Source organism: Sphaeramia orbicularis, chromosome 14, assembly GCF_902148855.1.
Source record: "Sphaeramia orbicularis chromosome 14, fSphaOr1.1, whole genome shotgun sequence".
Taxonomy (NCBI): domain Eukaryota; kingdom Metazoa; phylum Chordata; class Actinopteri; order Kurtiformes; family Apogonidae; genus Sphaeramia; species Sphaeramia orbicularis.
The window spans coordinates 18120273-18145757 of record NC_043970.1 but is presented as its reverse complement, the minus strand read 5'-3'; the positions used below and the strand labels follow the sequence as shown (position 1 = coordinate 18145757).

Genomic DNA, 25485 nt, shown 5'->3' with positions numbered 1-25485 from the left:
CAAAACGAAGATGAACATGAGTCTGGTCGTTCATTTCAAGGGTGCAACACTTTAAACGCTGTAATCTGTGCATTTCACCATTATGTTTGTCAACAGAACAGCCCCAGTTCATACCTATCTGGCTAATGTTACATTCCCTAGTGTTTTATGTTAGTGATAAAACAGTTTGCCGGTGAACTTTCCATCCTAATATAGCTAATATAGCCAAGCTCTGGTTCTGGCTTTGTTTCCTGTACAAGTACTCCTAGCTTCTGAATGCATGATACGTGCACAAAGAGGGGTTTGCGCAGAGGGGGGAGGGACAATTGGCAGTTGAGTTTGATAGACATATCACCGTTCAGTCCGGTTAAAATGATTGGATGGTGTTTTTTCAGTCCTGTCCATTTCACAGGTGACTAAATTTTTTGATTTTTGTGTTAGAGCATTTAATTAATTGGTTGCAATCAGGGTGTGAAGGGGATTTTAGGTAATATAGTAAAAGATACTCCAGGAAAACATCTCCTACCTCACCTTTAATTGAACTGAACTGAATTGAAGGGCGACATGGTGGTGCAGTGGATAGCACTTGTGCCTCACAGCAAGAGGGTCCCCCCGTGTCTGCGTGGCTTCTCTCCAGGTTCTCCATCTTCCTCCCACCATCCAAAGACATGCACTGATAGGTTAACTGGTTAATCTAAATTGCCCATCGGCGTGAGAGTGAGAGTGACTGGTTGTTTGTCTCTATATGCCAGCTCTGTGATGAACTGGTGACATGTCCAGGGTGTACCCCACCTTCGCCCATAAGTAGCTGGGATAGACTCCAGCGACCCCCATGACCGTAGTGATGATAAAGTGGGTTCAGAAAATGAATGAATGAATTGAATTGAACTGAACCGAATCAAGCCAGTCTTCAGTTTTGCTGCAGTGAATTACAGGTCACTTTTTATGATAATTCTTGTGTTTAGTGGTTGTAACGTCATCATCATCCAGAGTTTGCAGGTGACTGAATTCAATTCAGTGAGACAAGTTGTCAGTGAAGTGCTCCTCAGTTGGCAGCATGACAGTGTTAGCAGAGTTACAGCACAACTTGTGGTGTCTCCCTCAGGAACTGCTCCTGAGAAAATTTTAAGTAGCTTAGATTTTTCTCCCTGGTAAAGAGAGTCTTTACTTAATACTTTATTAAATGTATTAATAGAAGAGTGTAAAAAAAAACAGTCTGGTGGAGTAAAACCCAGACAGGGACAGACAGACAATTTCAGGACAGCTCAGGGATAATTCAGCAGAATATTAACCTGTTTCCAATATCACAGGAAAGTTTTGTCCTATTCTGCGTATTACTCACCTCCACCTACGACTGGGTTTTAATGGAATGCAATACGAATTAATACGAGGCTATTCAACCATTTAACTCAAAGACTCACAGGACTTTCATGAAGGAAACTTGGGTTCAATTCTTGCAAATAATATTTACTTAATTAATTTTTTTTCATTATTTTCAGCTGTAGAAAAAAAAAAAATTAAAATGTCAATAGAATTCAGTCAAACATTAAAATCGGAGGGTTTGTGATGTGTCAACACAACATCAGCTGACTGGCAAAATCAATCAAAACCAACCAAATCAAAAACTTGACAAATGTATAACTGGCCCCTAATGTGTGCATATTCTCTCATGTACGCCCAATATTATCCACCACTATCCTCCACTTCACTGCTATAAAACTATGGAGGTAAAGCACAGAATATCATAGTTTTGTTTTACATTTGACTTAATTTATATTTAAACTCTTCTTCTAATCTAAAAAGATGAAAGCTGTAATGTTTGATATTCGTTCAGCATATTGTAATTCAAGTAGACATGGTATTTCTGTGATCTACACTTTGCCTGTTTTTAAGCTGTAAAAAATCAACCCCTCAAAACATGATTTTGACTAGCCATAGGTGTTTTCCGTCAGGTACAGGGGTTAATTATGTGACAGCTATAATTACCAGTGGCTGGTGAGATTGTGTCATCTGCAAAGTGGATGTGAATCTACCACTCTAGTCTGTAACTCAAAACACAAATGAGGAAAAGCAGCTAAAATGGTTTAATAACAACATAAAACAAAGGCAGGTGATCTGTATTTTATTGTGTTTCAGTTTTGGACAAAGAAGACAAAGGATTTTGCTTTAATTTTGGCTTGAAGTGTCCGAAGTGCAGCAACTGACTACATTCTTATTACTATTTAATCAGCAGGTCAAATATATATAAAAAAAAAAAAAGCTTCTAAAATTCTGGAGGATATTACAGTCTCCTTTAAAATTTTTCCAAAGTCCGAGTTGAAATCTTGAGAAAACCTGTATTTACCTGTATGAACCCTCAAAGACCTAAACAGCCACCGTTGCTCAAAAAGCATTTGCTGATCTAAAATGTTTAATAAATACCGAACCATTAATCCTATCAATACATTGAAATAATCCAGGTAAAATGCAGTTTCTCAGCTTTTCAGTGACATCAGATATTATATATTTGGATGTTCAGAGGCTCTATAGTGAACATGGAAGCATCCAACATTGATTCACAGATAAAACCCATAGAATTTAAGAAATGGTAGTGGTTTTAGACGTTTCAGTTAATGGTGTATTTAGGTGAAAATGCCAATTTTGCTTCAGTTTTGACTGTTCTGATGTAATAACCTTTGTATTTACGCCGAGATTTTATGAAAATCTACATGATCATTAAATTAATTGTAGGAAAATACCTTATTTTCACTGAGAAATACAAAATGTGGAAAAAAAAAATGGTGATAACTCCCTTAAGAAAGATTAAATGAAAGGTAAAATTCTCCACAAAAACAGTCCTCTTTAATCTTTCAAGGTTAATGGAAAAACAACAAACTAACTTTAAAAGCAGACTGGATAGATCAAAAGTGTTTTCTTGACAACTACAAACAATACATTATCAGGGCATGTTTTTCAGCTGATGTATTGATTTTCATGTAGCTGTAAGTAAATCTGTGTAGTGCAGATAAAAGTCAATATTTGACTCTGAAACATAGTCCACAGTTGTATAAAATGACATATGTATGAGAACTTAAAACAGTGATGAAACTGATTCATAGGACTGAAGTAACACGAGTAACCAACTCCAAGAAATCTAATATTTCATGTTTTACATTTTTACTGAAATCTTACTTCATACAGTGTGTCTCCAGAAATCTTTTACAGCATATGAGGTGAACTTTCAATCAAAGAACATGAATTAATGTTATTAATGTCTAAGTTCTAGAGTTTCAGAGGAAAAGTAAATGAAGGGGCTATTAAAGGAAATGTAGAGAGAAGAAAGTGTTGTGGTTTATTATTTAAAGGAACAATTCCTGCCACTTTGAGGCGTTGGTGGTGCTTTAAATAAAATTTACAATGATGTTAAACAAATATCATTGAAGTTATAGCAAATGTAGTGGGTGGTGAAAACCTAAATGAGTGATTTTATAGCTGAGAAGAAAAGGGAGGAAGTAAACATGCTCAGACTGTCCAGCTGCTTCCATTAAGCTAATGATGTACTGTCTCTATAAGTACAAAGTATATGTTTTAAATGCTGTTGCTTGGTGCTTTTTCAGAGCTCGAGGGGTTTTTATTCTTTGATCAGAGGTCTGTTTGAACTGATTAACAGGGAGGGTTCAATGGATCAAAGCACAGTTACAACAGCTGAAATGTTGAACCCTCTGTTCTTTCAACAGAGGGTTGCTTCAGCCTGTTATTTATGTCTATAGGACTGTAGTCTATAACACTGGGTTTAAAAGAAGCAAGAACTTTTCCATGGGGAAGTCCGACTTTAAAGGCCCCCTGGAATGACAACACGTGTCAGTGCCCTCGAATCGAACATTTATTTAAGTAAAGAACATTTATTTAAGGTTCCTGCAGAAGAAAAAAGATCATTTTAGGAGATCATTACCCCTCCTAAAGGGAAAACATGAATAATAAATTACTGTAGAAATGTAAGGAATGTAGACATTGCCACACAGCCCGGTATGGTGCAAGTGAACATTTAGCATCTATGCTCTGTGGAATTGGATGTAGTTGACTCTGTTGTCTAGATCAAGATGGCAAAAAGGAAAAAGATGTGAGTGACTTGGAATGATTCTTCCAAAGTTGAAATATGAAACAACTGTAAAGCAAAACAAAAGAGTAATAAAGTATACAGGGACAATATGTTTCGTTTTACCCACAAGAACTCAATATATGTGTCTACAACTAGGGAAAAAGAACACTAGTTTGTAACAAAACAGCTTCTAAGACTAACAAAAATAATGACCACTACTTATAGCAGAGACGAGTTGTATAATCCACTCTGCAGCCGGCACAGATGGCAGCGTTTGGAGCCATATCATTAAAAAACTACTCTCACAACGATGTTTCACAAAGACGAAAATGCATCTCAAACTCAAATTAGGGCATGGCAAAAGATCATACGCTGATCTTCTGAGGTAAAATCACAATTCATGATCTGAATAACAATTTTCTCAACCTTTATAAAAGCCAAGTAAGGTACAACCAAAGTTTTTCCTTTGGTTTTCTCTGGTTTCTAGAGGCTTTGGCTGTTGTTATCTGACCATTCTGATTATTTTGAACTGAAATTATTACAAAAAAGTATCTGGATGAAGTAAACAAACATCCATATTTTCCTGTACATTAAGTGTCATTCATTTCTTTAACAGTGGCAAAACATGACACCGAAAGTTGAAAGCTGATGCAGACTGAAACCCAACAGTTTAGTGCAGACTGATTAAATAAATATAAACTATCACCATAAACTGACTGAAATAAATCCACAAGTCTAGCAACCTGTGCTAATGACACTAGCGCCACAAATGCGTAATGGTTTTTATCATATGTTAGTGCAACTTTGTAAAATATCACAAGCACACTGATAAATATTCTGTTGGGTTTCTGTAAATTGGCTTAGAGTCTGGTTTTGACCAACTCTATATATAAAGTGTCATGAGATAACTTTTTTGTTGTGATCTGGTGCTATATAAATAAAATTTGATTGATTGAGTGATTTGATTGGTTTTCTCCTGTAAGTCGCTTTGGAAAAAAGCATCTGCCAAATGCATAAACATAAACATAAAATAGGAGATATAAAATGAACATGAGCTGAGTAGAAAAGTTTGATTTGGAATTTTGATTACAATTCCCCTGAAAATAGATGTCAAATTAAGATCAATATAGGCTCATGTGATCAATCACCCCTAGGCCAGGCCATTTTCAAGCTGACACACAGAAAAGTAACCATTCAGTATGTTGCATTGCATGTTGATTTAAGTGTTTTCAGTTGTATGCCCTAGTGTTTGTCTGGTGCACTTATATGCTAATAGTATTTGACAGCCCTCTTCACTGTCACCATCAAAAACCAAATCAGGGAATGTCATTTAGGACAATGGTGTTCATCCCTCTGGACAAACTCTCAAATGTGCAGAATCAATGCCAAAGAGCACTGAAGCTCTTCTGGGGCACACGCTGGCTTAAATATATACATATAAATGCAACAATTTAGCCAAATTGAAGAGCTGAATAGTGAATTGTTGCCTTCACACTTCCCACATAACACAAGGTTTCTATTTTCTGTCCTTAAATAAATTGCATATTGTATGTGATAAAAGACTTCTACCTGAGTGGGGGAAACACTTTGTGTAAACAGCCCCTAGAGAACAACTATAGCATTGAAAACCATTTTCTTGCTTCATTCAGCTACAAAATGGGCAAACCAGTGTTGAGCATGTTGATGAAGAGACTTGAAAGCAGAGTTTTGTTGATGTCTGTTCTTCCTGCATTGATATTTCATAGTCCGTATTGGCACTCATAAAGTCCTGCAAAAGTTGGGGGAGTTGAGCAAAACTCACACCGCACTACATTTATTCTGAATTATTTTGTCAAATCAGAATAATGTATCTTAACATAATGCTTTTTAAGCATCAAGTACGGGTTAAAAAAAAAAAAAAAGTCAATAGCTTGCTGAGTAGTTGGTGAGTAAATAGAAATTTCAGACTTTTACTTATTATCATCATTTTGCATCATAAGCAGTAGCTGTGGAATCATGTGATGGCTGTTTTCAGATCAGTAACATGTGACTGTAGTGTGGGATTGTAGGCATAAACCAACCGTGGAAAACCGTGGGTAGGCTATAAATGATACAATATAATACTATATTGTTGCCCATGAAGTTGGAATAAAATATTTTTACCTCTTCTCATGAAATAAATGTGACAACGTGATTTATTCTTGATATATAAAGCACAACTGGGACTCAGTATGTGATCACTGCTCCAGGTCAAAGGTGATACTGATATACTATATATCAGTATCTACCCCAGTGGTTCCCAACCTTTTCTGGCTCGTGACCCTATTTTAACATCACAAAATTCTGGCGACCCCAAATATTCAAAAGGGAGACATTTTGTTTTGTTTTTTTTGCTAAAACTAATTTCTTTTTGATCATGTACTACAGTAGTTTGCTATACTATATTGCAAATAAACGTTAATTTTAGACGACATTTAGTCTATATAATGTATATTATTATGGACGGAGGCAGAAAAGCCAGGTGTAGATTACTGCACAAAGTGAGAATTTGATTTTCCTTGGTCAGGATATGTACAGTCAGTCCAGCTTGGATTTACAAGGCTGACAATTAATACTGAACAAACAAGAACTCCAACTATGAATTATGAAGGAGCTACACCATCTGAAACTGACCACAATGAACATTTGAAAGATAAACAGAACCACAGTGCTTCAGTTTCAGCTTCACAGTTTGTCATGTCTTTTATGGATTGGGATTGTCTCTGTCAAATCACCATATATTTTTTATTAGTACATTTAGGAGTAAGGAATAAAAAGAGGAATGTATCTGAAAACCAAATTTTTCCAACTTTATGGACAACAGTCTATTCTAATAAAAATATTATCCTTATTGTATTATTTAAATTATAATGATAATATATACTTATACACAGTAACCAGTGGCTATGGAAACCTGGGTGAAAACACTTATTACACACCTGCCATAGTTGAGTGCAAACCAACATGAACAGGTCAAAGGTAGGGAGTAGGATGTACAGACAGCTTTAACAAGACACTGAAGCTCATCACAGCACTATATCAAGACTAAACAGACGTTATAGACAGACTGGCAGCACCAGACATCAGCCGCTCAGTGGTCAGCCACGTGTTACAGCTCCTACCATGATCTCCACATACGCCTCACACATCACCAGGACAGGTTCTTGTCACCAGCTGTGACAGCAGCTGAGACTCGGAGACTGGCTTTGTCAGTAAACTGCTCCTTACCAGGGGTGGACATACACTATACTGAATGTGAGATTCCCATGTGCACTTACTTGTCATTCATGATGATTGAAGTCAAGACCTGAAACTTTGTTTGGTTTTTTTTTTTGTATCTATGTACTAATTATTCAACAACCACTTACACAAAGATCTTTATTCTGGTCGTCAATGGCTACAAGTTGTCTATGTCAGATTGATTAGTCATTTAAATGGTGCATTTTTAACGTCCTTGGGTACACATATTATTCTGTACACAGATTCAACTATATAGTAACGTCACTACATAGTTCATAGGGATCGATTTATGAGGCTTCTGTTTACAGATGAGGTAATGTATTAATGCTTCATTCACATTATGTTTATTAACATATATTAAAAGAACCAATTCCAATATGATATGATGCCACTTAAAGGTAACCAAATATAACAAATATTACACTTAGTAAATGTATGTATTTTTCTGTATTTGAACATTGCTGAATACATTTACTGTAATGTGAGTTAACAAAATATATAACAGGTAATTTTTAGATAATATAATGCAGGAAGGTTTAATCTTTTAGATTTAATCTTGGTTAGGTACCATAATCTGAAAATTAACTCTAAATATTTGGAATAATGAAATAATGTATTTCCTCATATAAAAACTTGGACTCAATTAAAAGCCTGGTCTTTATTAAGAGGTGTCAGTGTTGACACAAACAAATAAAAGCCAAATCTTAAAAACAGACCAGGTAAAAAATAATAGAACTAAACATCTGGTGCATGTCTTGTAATGTCCTGCCAATTAAACACAATATACACTGAAGTTAATTTACAACAATGAACTATATAACCCATCTGTTTTTACACCTCTGGATGACTCACTCTAAGTGTTATTGTCTGATCTCAGTCACTACAGGTGTGTGTGTGTGTGTGTGTGTGTGTGTGTACGTGTGTTTTCCAGTTTTTACAACTGTCATTTTTAGAAACCTACAAGCACTACAGGAAGACAAAAATTACACTATAAAACCTTTATTGAGCATTTAATGGAATCTATCCACTGAAATGCTAGCAGGCTTTTGTTTTGTAATGAATAAGGAAGTGTTGCATTTATAGAAAAGTTCATCACAGTTTTAACATTATAAGCGTGAATGGATTAAAATGAGATTCCATTATAAACAGGACTATTTGTACTGTAAATTTTATCTTAAAATCTTTAAACACAGGACTACCTCTATTACAAACCTCCTTCAAATAAAGGCCTGATACCTTCAGTAGTTGAGGTAAATAAAGGCCTTGACCAGTATTTGAGGTTATATATCTGATTTGGTTCATTAGTTTGTACCAGACAAAAGAAAAAAACAGTATTTTTGCAATATGCATCATGTTGCAAACCTAACTCTAACTATTAAACAGTTAAATAAATAAATAACTAAAATCAAAAAAAGGGAATGAGAACAATATTCAGTTTTCTGACAGCAGTAGACACTACAACCCTGAAACACCCCCAGTTCCTGCCTCCAAACTTATAAATATACTCAGTGTCTCTGGTCCCAGCCTTTGTTTAACACAGAATAACAAAAACATACCCAGGGTCCTATATTAAACAATCAGCCGTTCCCATAGCCCTGACTGCGACTGCGTTTTCAGGACATTCATTGGTAATTTGGATGATATTGACCGCAATCAATAATGCATTGGTTCTTGTGGTTTTACCGCCAAGCAGCTGAAAATGAGTCTGTTCCAGATGGAGAGTTATGGATGAGACAATACAAAGAATATTTCCAGCACTGACTAAAATGTGATGTGATGGAAGAGAAAATCCAGCAGAGGAGGATAATAAAGAGAAGAGAATGATGAAGAGATCAACAATACACCCTGAAGGGAAAACATTGTCACCTCATTACTGTAGTTTCAGGTAATTTTGAGTAAACAAAACCAGATGTTCAAACACAATTGGTACTCATATGTATTCACCAATGAGATGCAAAGTGATGCCGGAGTGTGTTTGTCTTTTTTGGGGGAGAATGCCAGTGTGTTGGTGTGTGTGTTTGGGGCTTTAAATAGTAAGTAGTTTCTTGTTTGCTGCTTAAATTTACCACAAAAAAGACATATGAATGAGAACAATTATTGAAGTTAGAAAACAAATTAAATTTTGCCTTATTGCTGCATTTAATTGGCTAATTAGGGGAAGAATTGTCTTGAGAATTCATTGCATTTTTGAGCTCATTAATGTCTCCCAGTCTGAGGCTGCTGCAGTTCTAAAATCAGGGGGGAAGCCTGAAAATGATTTTCATTTGAAATTTTCTTCTATTACCACTAAGATGGTGCACTTTAATATTTATCTGCAGCTGGATGAAAGAATCTGTCCATATGAGCTCATCCATTCAATCCAGATGGATAAAAGGTTTGGATGTACCACACAAAAAACTGTGATCCCACAAAGAAAACTGGCAGGAATGGAAGTCTATAACTACAAACCCACTGGATTCACTGTGAATCACTCAAATACACATGATTTCATTTGCATGGCAGCATGTTTTACACTGTACTATATACTGAAGAGCTGAGGCAGGTTCACTATTTGCAACTGTTTTTTGTATTTTTTTTTTTTGCAAAAATAATGTTTTGCCTCAAAGTCAAGTACAAATGTAAAGCAAATGTACTTTATTCTAAGCATAGCATTGTATTTACATGAGATCTAGTAGATATTTTTAAACACTTGACTCATTTGGAGCATAGGCTCGATGCCAAACCTTCAAGAAGTGCAACCTTTAAGATCCCCTCCAGACTTGTTATAAGACATGACACTGAATAATAATTTGTGTCTCATATGGCTTGTCCACATAATCACCTCAGTGTTAAGTTACATTCATATCACCTCCTCCTCTTCCACTGAAAAATTCAGAATCTCTGAATATGTAAATGTCAGAAAACTACTTGGAAAGTGCACTGAAGTAACTTTCTGTATATTAAATGAAGTTTAATTACTTTACTTGCATTTTGAATGCGGACCCTCACAGACAATGGAGGTAGTTTAGTTTAACTATACTTTAATTCTAATATACTTATTTTCATTTTTGACTTCATTATTGTGTATAATTTGAACTTATATGTAACTATATGTATCAATTCCATGTTCAAGTATCAAAAAAATAACAGTCTGTGTTGTATATTTAGCTGAGTTGTTTAGATTAATTAAGTCAAATGTTTCCAATAACGTTCATGTACAGAGAAATACCCACTTTTATTACCTGCTAATGGTGCCATCTCATCACTAACATTACTTCAACTTATTTCTTTCGAATGAAATTACCTCCACCTATGTTTGAAGTTCGGCTGGGAGAATTTATTGGAATACTCCACATTGAAAGGTTGAGATATGAGGTGTCAGGAAACCCACATAAATTTTACAGTTTAGAAGCCCATCGTGGAGCACCTAAAAGTTTAGTTGACCCCTAATAAGCACCTACTCTTTTGTGACTGGCATGTTTAGGTGGACATTTAACTATGACATTAATAGCATCATTGTTTGTATTTGTATGCATTTTATTTTGTGTTTTGAAGTTTTGTGGGGGTTTTTTCTTTTAAAATTTTTTGTGTTCATGTTTATCTTTGGGTTTTATAAGTACTTTTGAAAAAAACCTTGTCTTAGTTTTTTTGTGTTTGTTTTATGCATTTTTGTCTTACTGTGTCATATGTAAAACGTTAAAATTCATAAAGAAAAAAAGAATGAAATGACGCAATATCAATACACATTGAGTGAAAAATGAATAAACCTTGAAAAGTGAATAATATGTCAAATCAGATATACTTATCCTCACAAACACCAGCTCCCATAATCCCTTTCTGCTCTAGGATATCTCTACTGTACCTCTATGTATTTTTGTGATTTCTTATTTATGTATATATTTATTTATTTGAAGGTCTTGGGTTTAGCTTGATCTCAACAACATTTTTACTTGGTCTTATCTTTGTCTCTGTCAACATCATCAGTGTGTAAAGAAAAAAAATCTAACATTTCTTTTTGGTGTAAACCACTTTTCCAACTCTTGATTCAGCTTACACACTGGAAACTTGAAAACTACACCTCTTACTCAGTGTAATCACCATAACGATGACTGCTGTCTTAGTGTTTTGGTTGGAAAATTGACTGTGTTGGGTAAATGAAAAACATTTATCACATAATGTCCACTCTGGCCCTGCCCTTTTACCTCAGTTTGATACACCCTGGTCTGGATCATGACTTGGTCCCACTTTAGATGATCCTGACTGCAACACTAGACCAATGGCACAAATTACAAACTGTGTTTTTTTTGTATTTCTTTCTTTTACCTATTGATTTTTTATTTTGACATTATACCTAATTTCACTTTGTAAATAATAATGTGCTCAGTGGCAACATCCACATCATTTTCAATCCAACCACTTTTTCTAACCAGTGTAATTTGATTTGGTATATACCCACTGGTGTAGCCCAGGGTATACGGAGTATACCCATTTATTTTTTGGTCAGTATTGCGTATATCCACTTCTAAATCCCCCCTGATGTGCACCATTCAGTAGTATCTGCAGCCAAATATCCCAGTTTTTCCCCTCAGATGGTGAAGTCATGACCCGCCCTACTCTGCCTCTAATTGGCTAGTACTCACTGCTGTCACTGATTAGATTGGTTAACTTTAGGCATGAGGACTGATGAGCCAATCAGAGGCAGAGTAGGGTGGGTCTTGACGAGGAAAATATATATAGCGCTGGCCATGTCTAGAACCTGACTGGACACCTCAGGTGCCAGTGCCACCCTAGTTGATTGACAGATCACTGCACGTCTCATTGAAAGATGTGCAATTATTGGAAATATGAACGAAAAAGGCAGAATAAATGTCTTTCAAGTGTGGTACGTATCAAGAAAACCTACTTTCATAGAATAGATATTTCTGAGGTAAGTTTTAAGGTGGTTTCCAAATGAGTCATTAGACATTCCTGCAGCGGCTTGTGTGGCCAGTAATACCTACAAACTGCTCCTGATCAAGTCATGATAATTTTATAATAGTGAGCAAATAATACTGACAGATTTTTGAGTAAACTCAATAGAGTAGTCTGACATGTCTCTGTTTCTAGAACAGGGTGTTTTTCTGGACTACTTAAAAAAAAAAAAAAAAAAAAAAAAGGCAAAAATTAAGAGTGTACCCACTTCTCTAGGGACCACTACACCACTGGGTATACCCTCTGCTGGTCAATATTACAGATCTAGGTGAACTCCATGAGTCTATATAGCGCTTACTCTATTGTTCAGTAACTGTTAGGTCGTTTCTTCCTCATACAAAGCCTCACCTACCATTTAAGCACATACATCAACCTTCTGGTGGAAGCTTCACATGTTCATCCTTGTATCTGAGACAGCAGCAGAATGCTCTGCTGTGCTTTGATCATCTGAAACACTCTGAACAGTCTAGTGTGTGTGAATCTGCTGCATGTCAGAGCAGTGACCGTATCATCATTGTCCTTCTAAATGATTAAAAGAATCACAAATGATTTGTGGCGTCACAATTCCAATGCTTTAAACTAGGATTTTAGGTTGAGCACAGACAAAGTTTCAACCTTCAGTAAATGAAAACAGCCAGACTGTGTCAAACTCTGCATACAAATCATTCTGCACAGTGAAACCCAAAGATTACAGACAACACACACTGAAAATAACTTATTTTTGACTGGCGGGGGGCTTAAAGGACCATATAGGTGATTTGTGTCTACTCTAGGATACAACTCCTAAGACTGTTCCCTCTATTAGTTTCTGTTCTGACTGCAGGAGAAATGCCACAGATAATGTGAAGATGTTGAAAATCACTGTAGCAAAATAATACGGTGTGACAATGTCAAGGTCATGTGTATAAGAAACAACACTGGCTTTTTTCTTTTGGAATGTGAACAAACACAGTTACTGTGTTAAGTCCAATGTTTTATCAGTTCATCCATTCTGCTTTGTGTCTCTGATTTCCTCTGGTTTGCTCAGTTATTGATTCTCCTCTCATCTTATTTATTATGGTCACAAGAGGGTTTTATCACTTAAACATACACATATATTATATTGGTAAATTTGCAAAAACACATGAAGTTTCTACATCCTTCAAGGACATTACTGAAGCAAACAGTGGAAACTTTTATGTCAAATGTAAAAGATTTGGCTTTTTTTTTTTTTTTTGACTATTTCTCTTTGGATGATTACAAACTTCAGAATTTCAATGATTCTTGTTTAAATATACAACGTGGTTAATGATAAAAACCACAGAACAAGAGGGTGTGTTCAGAAAGGCTCGTACTCTGAATGGTAAAAATAAGCATTCTAATAGTTTAATTGTTCATTATTAAAACATAAATAAACACATATGAGATGTGTTTCAGTTCTGAAGAATGAACCAGAATGTTAAGCTCAACAGCACATCCATAACTTCTATATTAGAAGCATTCATAATGGCCAAGCTAGCAAGTCAAATCAATGTGGCTTGAAATAGCAAGAAAAAAATGGAGAGAGGCTCAACAAACAAGTTGTCAAATTGACATGAGTTAATTTATTGTAAAAGAATAAAATATCACTTTTTAGGATGCATTTTTAGACTAAGTTTTCAGCTCCGTGATACTGATATGAAAACATCTCTTTCAAAGTGGAATATAAACATATACATAGACTGTAAGCCTGGTTTTCACCATCTGACTCAATTAATGAGGTTGTTTAAGGCCAAACACATAGAAGAGAATTGTAAAGCACTTTTGAAGTTGTTGGCTGTGGCCTCATGGAACTTCTTGTAATTGGTCAAAAAGTCTGAAACATCAAGAAAGTGTCTTTTCTCCACTTATGAGCTGAATCGTAGCTCAGTTTGACCCAGAATGAGACTATACTGTGGTCTGGGAGACACTTCACACCTGAATCAAACTGAAAGGACTGAACATTTGGTCAAAGCAGGAGTGAATGTGTCCATAGACCATCTGAAAACATTATGCACTCATGTAGTTCATAAATAACACCCTCTTCTGTCAACTTCTAAGTCATAATAAAATGGTTTGGTTTGAGTTAAATGCATGTTTCTTCCACTTTCCTGAGAGCCCCCTTTTTGATGTTGTAAAACTTACTTGTTAGATTATACCTAACCCCAAAACATTCGGGATGCCACAAATTCTTTTGGTTGGTCTGCCCTTTACATTCCCATTCTTGGTGAGCAACGAGACACTTTCAGCCGATCAATGTGAGAAAAACCTCAAAGGGTCAAATCCTGCACAGACATCATTCTGCACAGTCAAGCTCAATGAAAAAGATAATATTTGGGAAGATAATACTAGTACAATTGAAAAAAAATGAGAGGTCAGCTTTCTGGTAACCTTACCAAACATTACAATGATGAACATCAAATATTAGCTGTGATATTTTTTTAAACTATCTTGAAGATCAGCTCCACTCTGATATAAAGAAACACTTCATGGAGGCTTTCACACAGCTACCCTGAATACATGCACTGGCAACCAATTTCACACAAACACGGTTTAAAAGTAAATCTGAAGAACCATGAGGGCTATCTATATAAAAAAGATTTCACACTCAAGTTCATTCAATTTAATATGAATGAAGCATCAAAACATGATTTCTTCCGTGACTCCACTCTTTACACCTTTAGAAACCCATTGTTTAGCTTTGGGTGGTCACAGAATTGACTGGGTTTTTGACCAAATGCACCATGACATGCTGTTCCTCTATCCATGCTTGACCCCCTACTGGACATTTCCCACATGGTGACAGGGTGGCAAAGATGACATGACACGGGTCACTAAATATAGCAAGAAAGGCTGCCACAAAGGCACTAAGAAGTAAACAAGAGTGGAAAGGTGGATTTCTTTTCCAGGTAAACCCCCTTTTACTGTTCCTCCTATACTGCCGTTTGCCTCTTGTAAGTACCTGGAGTTCCTAACGTCTCCAAGGCTCGTGATAACCAGCCGGGATCTCAGTTTTTCACGGTAATGAATTTAGCACATCATATATTGTGATTTATGGTTGCTAATTTTTTTGCTTCCCTCTCGGTGGCGGAGCAGGCTCAGGGGTACGCCGGGGTTTTGTGTGCAAACTGCACTCATGTAAAACCTCATGAACTAAATGTGATCAGCGGACTGTGCCCTCACATCTGTTTGGCTCACCTGAAATACAACAGTCTCTGTGGTAGAAAATGATTCCGTAATGACATTTTTAGTGCAATGTAAAGGCACAAGTATGTAAGTAAGTATTGTCTAACGGCCTGATCACAATCAAGGTGTACAAGTATATTTGCATCAGTTATTAATCAGTATATCAAAAAGATACCCCCAAAACCATTCCCAAAATGTTTCTTTGGCCATCTTATTACTAGATCTTGCAATCCTCCAAATTTGAACAAAATCGGATAAAACCTGATAAAATGGCGACCCAATGAGCATGACAACATGTGCACAATTTTATTGTTATAAGAGAGCAAAATTATCGTACATAATGTTTTGTAACACAATAAATAATTACATCTCAACTCCTGTGTCTTTTTTATTACAAAATACACACATCACATTGCTTTTCATTTATTGATCATTTTTGTTGAACAGCTGTTTGATTATCAATTCTCATTTTCAGTATTAAGACAATCAACCATTTTGTTCTGTAAACCCTTCTTTTACAGCCCTTTAATTGTAATAATAGAATGGGAACCTGTTATTTCAGTATTATTATGACTAAATATGCACAACTTGACAGATTTTGGTATGCTCCCTGGCTGCAGAAAATTTGGTAACGATGTGGCAAACGGATGTTTATGTCGAACCGCATGTTTTCAATGGTGCGTTGTTCACCAAAATTCATGTAGTGTCCATACACCAATATACTTCCATCAATAATATCACATATACAGGGTGGGGAAGCAAAATTTACAATGAACATTTAGTTGTTTTTTCTCAGCAGGCACTACGTCAATTGTTTTCAAACCAAACATATACTGATGTCATAATCATACCTAACACTATTATCCATACCTTTTCAGAAACTTTTGCCCATATGAGTAATCAGGAAAGCAAACGTCAAAGAGTGTGTGATTTGCTGAATGCACTCGTCACACCAAAGGAGATTTCAAAAATACTTGGAGTGTCCATAAAGACTGTTTATAATGTAAAGAAGAGAATGACTATGAGCAAAACTATTACGAGAAAGTCTGGAAGATACTATTAAAGAAGAATGGGAGAAGTTGTCACCCGAATATTTGAGGAACACTTGCGCAAGTTTCAGGAAGCGTGTGAAGGCAGTTATTGAGAAAGAAGGAGGACACATAGAATAAAAGCATTTTCTATTATGGAAATTTTCTTGTGGCAAATAAATTCTCATGACTTTCAATAAACTAATTGGTCATACACTGTCTTTCAATCCCTGCCTAAAATTTTGTAAATTTTGCTTCCCCACCCTGTATGCCTTATAGATATATTGTTATAACTTCTTCACAAATGTTTCTTTCCTCCTGTACCAGGAAGACTTAGTTACAGATCTAACAGATATGCGACCATGTGGTAAGCCAGATTTCCATTCCAATTTTGTAGAGTCCGTACACTAAGTAGTGTCCGTACACCATACCAAAATATGTGGGTCTAATTTTATTGTTTCTGTCAATATGTGGAATTTTTCAGCAGGCATGCTTTGGACACAACATCTATGCAATAAACAATGCATGATTCTCCTGAGTGCTGAAACGTTTGTATATCTTTGTAGGCATTAAATATGGAGGCTATTAGGCTGTGGTGTCCGTACACTGAATAATTTCTGATCTGACAGGGGCAAGCCTGCAAAATTTTTAGTAGACACCATAATACAAAAATATTTTGGACTTTAAAAGAGAAATATCAGACAAATAAAATGGCCTGTCTGATTTTTTGATAGAGCATTATTATTTTTTATCTATAAGTGCACCCTTTCTGGTACCCTTGATTATGATCAGGCTGTCAGCACATATTTGATGAGGACTATCATAACTGTACTGTCATGTTGCGGCTTCTGCTTTTAAGTGAAAGATCTGAGTATCTCCCACACCACTGGGTTTATCCTTTAATTTATTCATATACATACATATATAATCCGTACATCTTATAGATAAATATTTTCCATGTGGAACTTTTTGAAGCAGGATGTCTCTTATTTGCTGTAAAGTACATGCGCATATTCTACATCTACATAATCATCAGTTCTCTAGGAGTTACGAGTTATTTATTTCTATCAGCATTAGAAATGAAACCCAGAAAGTGCAACCAGTGCCACATGGGTATATTCAATTTAGCAAGTGTAATTTGGGTGAATTAATCCTGTTCAGAAGCACACAGAAGAGCAGCTTCGACATGTTTACCTCAGAGCCTTCATTTACTGGTCAGATCTTCTCAGCAGTGTCTCCAATGGCAGGCTAGATTTAGACTACATCCCTAATCCAAATCAATCAACAAGTTGCACTTTCTGTAGAGTCTGTCCTGATAATTTCAGTCCATTTCTATCCCATCAGACACTAAAGGACTGTAACTGGTTGTCTTTGCTCTTTTGAGGAACTTGGCATAATTACTGCTTTTAGACAAGATCTCATCTCAGAGGTATTTTAATGCCTGCAGTCAAACTCGTTTGCCTCATTTCTTACCTAGACTGAATTAATAGCAGATGTAGTGAGACCGGGCAGATAGCATCTCCATTTATTTAACTTTGTGCTGTAAAGCGGATGGCGCTTTAGTCGCTGCTGTGGGCCAGAGTTGTATTTTATCTTCTGTCATTCCTGGGCCATTTACAAAGCCTGCTCTATGCTTTTAGCTGCCTTTAATCAGACGGTGAACTATGGCTATTATCCACAAGAAAACCTTTTCAGGGGACATTTTGTCCATTGTTGAGGAAGACAAATATTGTTGTCTTTGTATAGCCAACCCTGTCACCAGAATAAAATGTTGCCATTGCACATTTCTGCCAACCATGGATATGTTTAATGTCACCGTATTATGTCAGTGAAGGATCTGCTACTTTTTCACCTTCCCTCAACAGACACAAAATCCAGGACTTTGGCACAAGAGAGAGGACTTAACATCCACTCTTATAAGTGTTAAGATTCAGGAAGCAAAAGGCTTTGATTTGGGGGAAGATTGTGGTTTGGTTTAAATATCAATAAAAACACTTAGTATTATTTCTGATCTTTGGAGACCTTTTCCCCCTGTATTAAATGAAGACTTGGTATTTTTCTTTAACTTTAACCAGGTGGTGTCAGTGCCTAAATGTAACAGTATACAGTGTAATAATTCTGACAATTCTGACACTGTAACCTCAATCACCCTATGCACTCAAACTGCAAAAAGGACCACAATCACTAAAAACCCTAAAAAGTATATACACAAAATGTGAAACCTACTGTAGCGTTCATAATGGTAATGATAATATGTTTTGGTTTTTATTACAAACTGCAAATAGTAAGGAATGAATAACAATAAGGCAATATATGACAAGTAAAGTGAAAAAGATTGGAAAGGTTGGAAATGTTGGAGCTTTTACTTATGGGTCTCATGTGTTGTATATATTAAACACCAGATTTAAGCAACACAAAACAAATGAGAAGCAAAAATAATGGCTTCATATGTTTCGTAAACAGTAAGATCATGAGGTAGTTTTGTATTAGTTAAATACTTATTCATGAAAATGTATAAAATGTACACAGAGAAAGTGAATACTATTATTGTTACTTACCTCTGTGAAAGGCTGTATGTTTATACACTGTTTTATATACTGTAATTTAGCTACACAGAAAGTACAAACTCTGTTACAAAGAAATAATAAAACATTAATAATATTAATAATAACACATAACATTGTGTACTGGGTTCAAGCTGTACAACATGGAAACAAAAACACAAGTTATGTATTTTATAAAAATAGGATCATATGGCAGTTTGTTTTTGTTTGCCACAATAATTACAAAAAAATAAATAAATAAAATGTACAAAGTGAACTATTCCAAAAGTTAACCTCCTTGACAGGGATATTTTTATATTCACTCTGAATACATTTAGGAAGTAGAATAATTAGTGTTTTAAATGTCATGTCAAATACCTTTGTTGCATGTAAATGAATAAATACTGCATTTGTTCATGCATCATAATTCAATCGATGTGCAGTTTTTATACAAGTGTAACAGCTTTGGTTCTTAAATGTTGAGATTTTAAGTGTCAGTGCTTTGCAGAATTGTGCAATGACAATACTTTATTCTAGTAAATGGGTTGAACAAATATTGTTGTCTTTGTGGAGCAAGAGCAGGAACAGGACTGAACAGCTGCAGTGGCTGGTTGAACAGACACAGTGTGTTTAGGCCCAGGGCTGTTGACTTACCCCTGTTTGACTGCTTTGTTTTTGTTCACGTCGATGGTGGTGATGGAATGCTTGGCTCCAGACTGCACCTCCCAGTCCACCTTCCACTGGGCATTCTTTGACTTGGTCTGGAGCAGGTTCACCCCTTTCTTGGCTTTGACCCTGTAGGAAGCAGTGAAGGGGAAAAAGAATGGGACCAGTCAGTTTTATTAGAGGGGATGATTTATGTGCGAGGTCAGAGGTGAACGCCCTGTGTGTGCGGCAGTCCTCCTCTTTGTATTGCGTCATGGCAAAAGCAATTCCACAGATGAATCAATAACTGAGATGAATGAAGATGACAGTGCAATGATACATGGTGGCAGAAGGCTTGGACTACTTCAGGTCAGAGCACTCACTAACACTTTCTATCAAATCAAACCTACAAGGCGTTGTAGGGAACCCTGTGGGCATTTACACAGCGCAATTAACCACTGACATCTGAAAGCATCCGGATCAAGTTCACAAGCTTTGTGAAGATCTTTAGACGCAGCGCTAATGATGCATTTCATTTCTTTTTAATAACAAGCCACAATCTCATGATACTGTATCGATTCCGAGGTGAAATCCTCCTTCTTTAATCCTCTGTTCCACTGGGAGAACATACAGCACAGTCAAGTCAGGGTGAGCTACACATAGAACACTTGCCCTGGAGCTCAAGGACAACTCAACGAGAACGCTCACAGTGCTCACACCCCATGTTGTCTGTAACAGCATTAAAACGGCCATGAACGGAAATTGCCTCAGTATGTCATGAATTGTAGTTTAACAGTTTTTACATAATTAAACAGCTGTGGAACCATTAAGCACTGGTTCTAGTGTTAACATCCTGCCTTAAAGTAAAGTGAAACTAAAACCACTGACAACATTTCTCTCAAAACCATAGTCTGTTTACAGGGTTTATTTGCAGAAAACACCTGGTCACAGTTCTTTCACATCGCATATAATTTTTAAAAAAAATCATACTTGCTGGAACAAGCCTGATTTTCAGTGAAAGCTTTCATGTTTCTTGCCATATGTTGTCATGTCTTTCACGTTGCTGTTGGCTGCTCCTGGAGCTAAAACACAAGTAGATCTGCTGTGTTTTATGACTTGTGACTATCCATTTCCAACTTGATCATATTCCAGGGGCTTTCACTGGGGTATACGTCTATATATTTGGAATGGTCTTTTCATCTCATCAAGTAATACAGGGTGGGGAAGCAAAATTTACAATGAACATTTAGTTGTTTTTTCTCAGCAGGCACTACGTCAATTGTTTTGAAACCAAACATATATTGATGTCATAATCAGACCTAACACTATTATCCATACCTTTTCAGAAACTTTTGCCCATATGAGTAATCAGGAAAGCAAACGTCAAAGAGTGTGTGATTTGCTGAATGCACTCGTCACACCAAAGGAGATTTCAAAAATAGTTGGAGTGTCCATAAAGACTGTTTATAATGTAAAGAAGAGAATGACTATGAGCAAAACTGTTACGAGAAAGTCTGGAAGTGGAGGAAGCAACAAAAAACGTACCAAAGCTTTTATTAAAGCTCTCAAATCCAAAATCAAACCAAAACACTTGTTGTCAACAAGTGTTTTGGTGTTCTTGTGTAAAATTTTAACTTCAAATCATATTTTACTGCATTTCTAACGGTTTTGTTGTCTACCTCAAGTTCAATTGCCATTTTTCTCATGGATTTGGTTGGATCCTTTAGGATTTTGGATTTGAGAGCTTTAATAAAAGCTTTGGTTCGTTTTTTGTTGCTTCCTCCACTTCCAGACTTCCTCGTAATAGTTTTGCTCATAGTCATTCTCTTCTTTACATTATAAACAGTCTTTATGGACACTCCAACTATTTTTGAAATCTCCTTTGGTGTGACGAGTGCATTCAGCAAATCACACACTCTTTGACGTTTGCTTTCCTGATTACTCATATGGGCAAAAGTTTCTGAAAAGGTATGGATAATAGTGTTAGGTATGATTATGACATCAATATATGTTTGGTTTCAAAACAATTGACGTAGTGCCTGCTGAGGAAAAACAACTACATGTTCATTGTAAATTTTGCTTCCCCACCCTGTATACAACATTATTTTACATATATCTGGAAATCTCCATTTGTCTCTTCTTTTTTTTAATGCACCAAGGATTGAGAAATGTGTTAATATCTACTCATGACCTTATCTACTCAACTATCACTTACTGTATTCCTATATACTTTATGTTAAACACAGTCTACACTCAAACTACTTTTTTAAGAGCACGATTTAAGCACTAGATATATCATCCCACATCCAGTGCTTCAATTTCATCTCCTTTCAGCCCACACTGTGTTCTATATGACATTATAATTATATGCAAAATCAGTGTAAATGTACATCTAAAAAAAGAGCCATACATCACACATTAATACACCAAACAGACATGTGCAAATGTGAAATCATTATATTTACCATTACATTTTCCATCATGAATATAATATAAGCCCTGTAATGAACTGGTGATACATCCAGGTGTACAATGCCTTAACCTGTTGGTAGCTGGGATAGCCTGCAGTATCCCTATGACCCCCACAAGGACTAAGCAGTTTGGAAAATGAATGAATATAAGAGTATGATATAATACGACTAATACATGATTATAAGCAGAATATCCTTTTAAGTACAGTAATATAATAAAGTACATACTGTATTCTAACCTTAATTTCATCGCCTAAATCCAGGTCTTTACCCTCTAAAACATTTGGATATTTAGTCCCAAAATCCAAGTGGGTAACAGAACTTTAACATGAAAAAAGGTAATGACACGCACATCCAGTTTCTAAAAGGTGTTCAGGATCCAAAAGAACACTGAATACAAAATTAGATCAGATCTGCACAACCTGTCAGCTCCCAAGAAGATGTTTATTCACTGCATATGAATAAACATCTTCTTGGGAGCTCACAGGTTGTGCAGATTTTATCTCATTTTTCTATTCAAAGAAAAGTTTAACCTCACGACTCAATCAAAATTAAAAATATTTTGTTTTTTTTCCTTAACACAGAACTGATATGGAATGTGTGTATGTTAAATTTCATGTATTATCATTGTTGATTTTTCAGACATGGTATACAAATGTGCTTAGATGTCTATTGTAAAGTATCTTTCCAAATGAAAAAAAAAAAAAAATTAAAAAATAATAATAATTAAAAAAAAGAGAAATTTAGACATATTTCCCCCCCAGGATGTACCTAATGATGACCTCAGATAAATGCAAAAAATATATACTCTTTCTCAGCCATCCCAACATCAATGAATTTTTAATAAAATATTGGGGGCAAAAATAGGACCAAAATTGGGACAGGAAAAACTACCTAGGTGTCAGTGCATTTGATCTGGAAAACATGGCTTGAAATGGTCTTATATAGCACTATAAATAAAGACACTGCGTTAAATGTGATGATCCTAGTGGTTTTTCTAATCCAGACATGCAGGTTTTTCCATGAATCTCAGTCTCATTCCAGGTTTTGTATGTAACCCATCGTGTCCACTGGCGTAACATGCAGACCCTGCCCTTTAAAACACATATAAATCACGAGTGATTTTGCAACAGTGGTAATTTTTGTGAAACACTCTGCCTTGGTTAATTAGTAATATTAATTCCCATAATGTACCTGTGAGAGAATAAAAAGATATTCAAAGAAAAAAAATTTTTTTTTAATCATTAAAAATAAATGAAATGTAGCAAGAATTTAAAGTAATTTCAGATTTTACTAATTAACTAGAACTAAATAATGAGATTTTCGATCCTGTTGGAACAAAACTCCTGCCTCTGCAACATCTGCTTGTTTTAAGTGTTTATCTTGGCGACACGGATAAAAAAAAAAGCTGTTTGTAGTGATGTATAATTTGAAAATTTCAATCAGCTGGAAAACAAAGCAGCTCTGGCAGCAGCTGTCCTCTGTGACTTTTCCTAAATGTACTATTAAGGTGTCCCCTGATAGAATACAGAGCAGCAAAGGAGACAAACAAAAACAAATGCACTTTCTTCCCATTTATTGTGATTCTGGTCATTTGAGTATCCAGCCACACCCGACTCTGCACTGATGCATGATGGAGACAAACAGCTCCTCTATACACATGCCCAGCCAATGGAGAGTATCGATCTGATGGTCTCGTTTTCATGAAATACAAGACAGAGATGAATTATTAACATACTTGGCTTTTGCTTGTATGGTAAACTTAACATGCACCATTGCCATAACAACTAGAATATACTGTTAAAACACCACCTGCCAATACAAATGCTATGGATGTTATGACACTGTGTTGTCCAGAGGGTTGCCACTCGTAAAAATAAGTGTTTCTGTTATTGTTATCTGTAGCTCTCCTGCAGGCAGAACTATGGGGATCTTAATGATTTTCCCACAGTTACTGGAAAACCTGGTGTTGTTTTTCTGTTTGTGGCCATGACATCACTGCTTTTCCATCCTGACAAACAATGAGCCTGCTCAAACCTGGCATTAACATGCATGTTGGATGATCTCTGCCGACTTGGACAGCATCAAGTACAGGTGTGTGTGTGTGCACATAAGACACAATGAGAGCTGGGTGCCACTAAAGGATGTGTCCATATGTGGTTTGGTCTTTGTTTACACTAGTGTGTCCTGGACCATGCAGAGAGACTGTCTCTTAAACTCTAAATGAAATGTCAAACTCATTCACAGATAAACACCATCATAATAAAGTGCTTTTATACATTTTTATACAACCAAGGTCAACAAATGAGTACTCTTATAGTCTAAAGTCCTGCTCCCACAAGGCTGATATTACCTGTGGACCTGCACTCATTTGTAATAACTGTAGAGGTCATCTGTGATTTTAATCCTGTGTCAATTGGTCATGTCTGTAATTCACAAAATATTGCAAATTACCTCTTCTACTTCAACTATTGCACAGACCATGTGGTAATATTAGTTCTATGCAAACTGACGTCTCTGTATGTCTGTGTAAGTTCTCATTCGTCCAGGTCATCATTCTTTCTGGCAGTGTTCTAAGTTCAGCTGGTGTGGGTTGTTCTTTTGAAAACATTTCATCTCTCATCTAAGAGTCTTCAGCAGTTCTATTTATTGCAAAAACTACCAGAAAAAATTACATCTGTGTAATTTGATTTTTTGGATATGCAACTGCAATATGTAATTTTTGGTTCCTCTGCAACTTTATTCAGCCTTCTTCCTGATTGAGGCTCATAGAAGCTGTGCTGGTGATAAATGGAAGGTTTAAAGGGGTTTTATCAAGGGATACAATCTAGGGGGGATTGTGTCATGATACAGCATGAATAACCAAACTTTAATCTTTAAGCGTCATCTGGAAAGATGATGAGATGGATGATACACCTGACAGCTACATTAACCCTTTCATGCATACTGGTCACTACAGTGGACAGTTCTTCTCCAGCTGTTCTTTTGTATTTTCATGGGTTTTGTTGTTTTAGTTTCATATCAGCCAACACAGTGGACACTTATGCATATGTAACTTTGCTGTTCTTGATAAACCTGATCTGCAGTAGCATGTTTGAGTCTGTAATTATCATTTTATCTTTAACAAAATGGGTTTTTTGTACATTATCTCCATGAAGTGAGTAAGAACTAGTATTAGAGTATATTTAAATATGAGAAAACATCAGATTAGCAGCATTAAAAGTGTTTATATTTCATAGTTTTCACTGTATATCAGTAAATACATGTTTCTTTGCTTCAAAAATTAAATGCATCGTATCCATTTGAGAGGACATTTTTGCAGCTCCATGAAAAATAAGTTCATAAAAAGC

General features: G+C 36.0%; 1 protein-coding gene across 2 annotated transcripts in view; it reads right to left on the bottom strand.

Annotated features, from left to right (window-relative positions):
• The window catches only part of tmem132e (transmembrane protein 132E), a 735885-nt gene that overhangs the window by 115109 nt on the left and 595291 nt on the right, over positions 1-25485 (bottom strand). For both annotated transcript variants that reach the window (XM_030154381.1, XM_030154380.1), the window contains exon 3: positions 19674-19814. In XM_030154381.1, coding sequence (XP_030010241.1) covers positions 19674-19814 — 141 coding nt within the window. The remainder of the gene's footprint in view (positions 1-19673; positions 19815-25485) is intronic.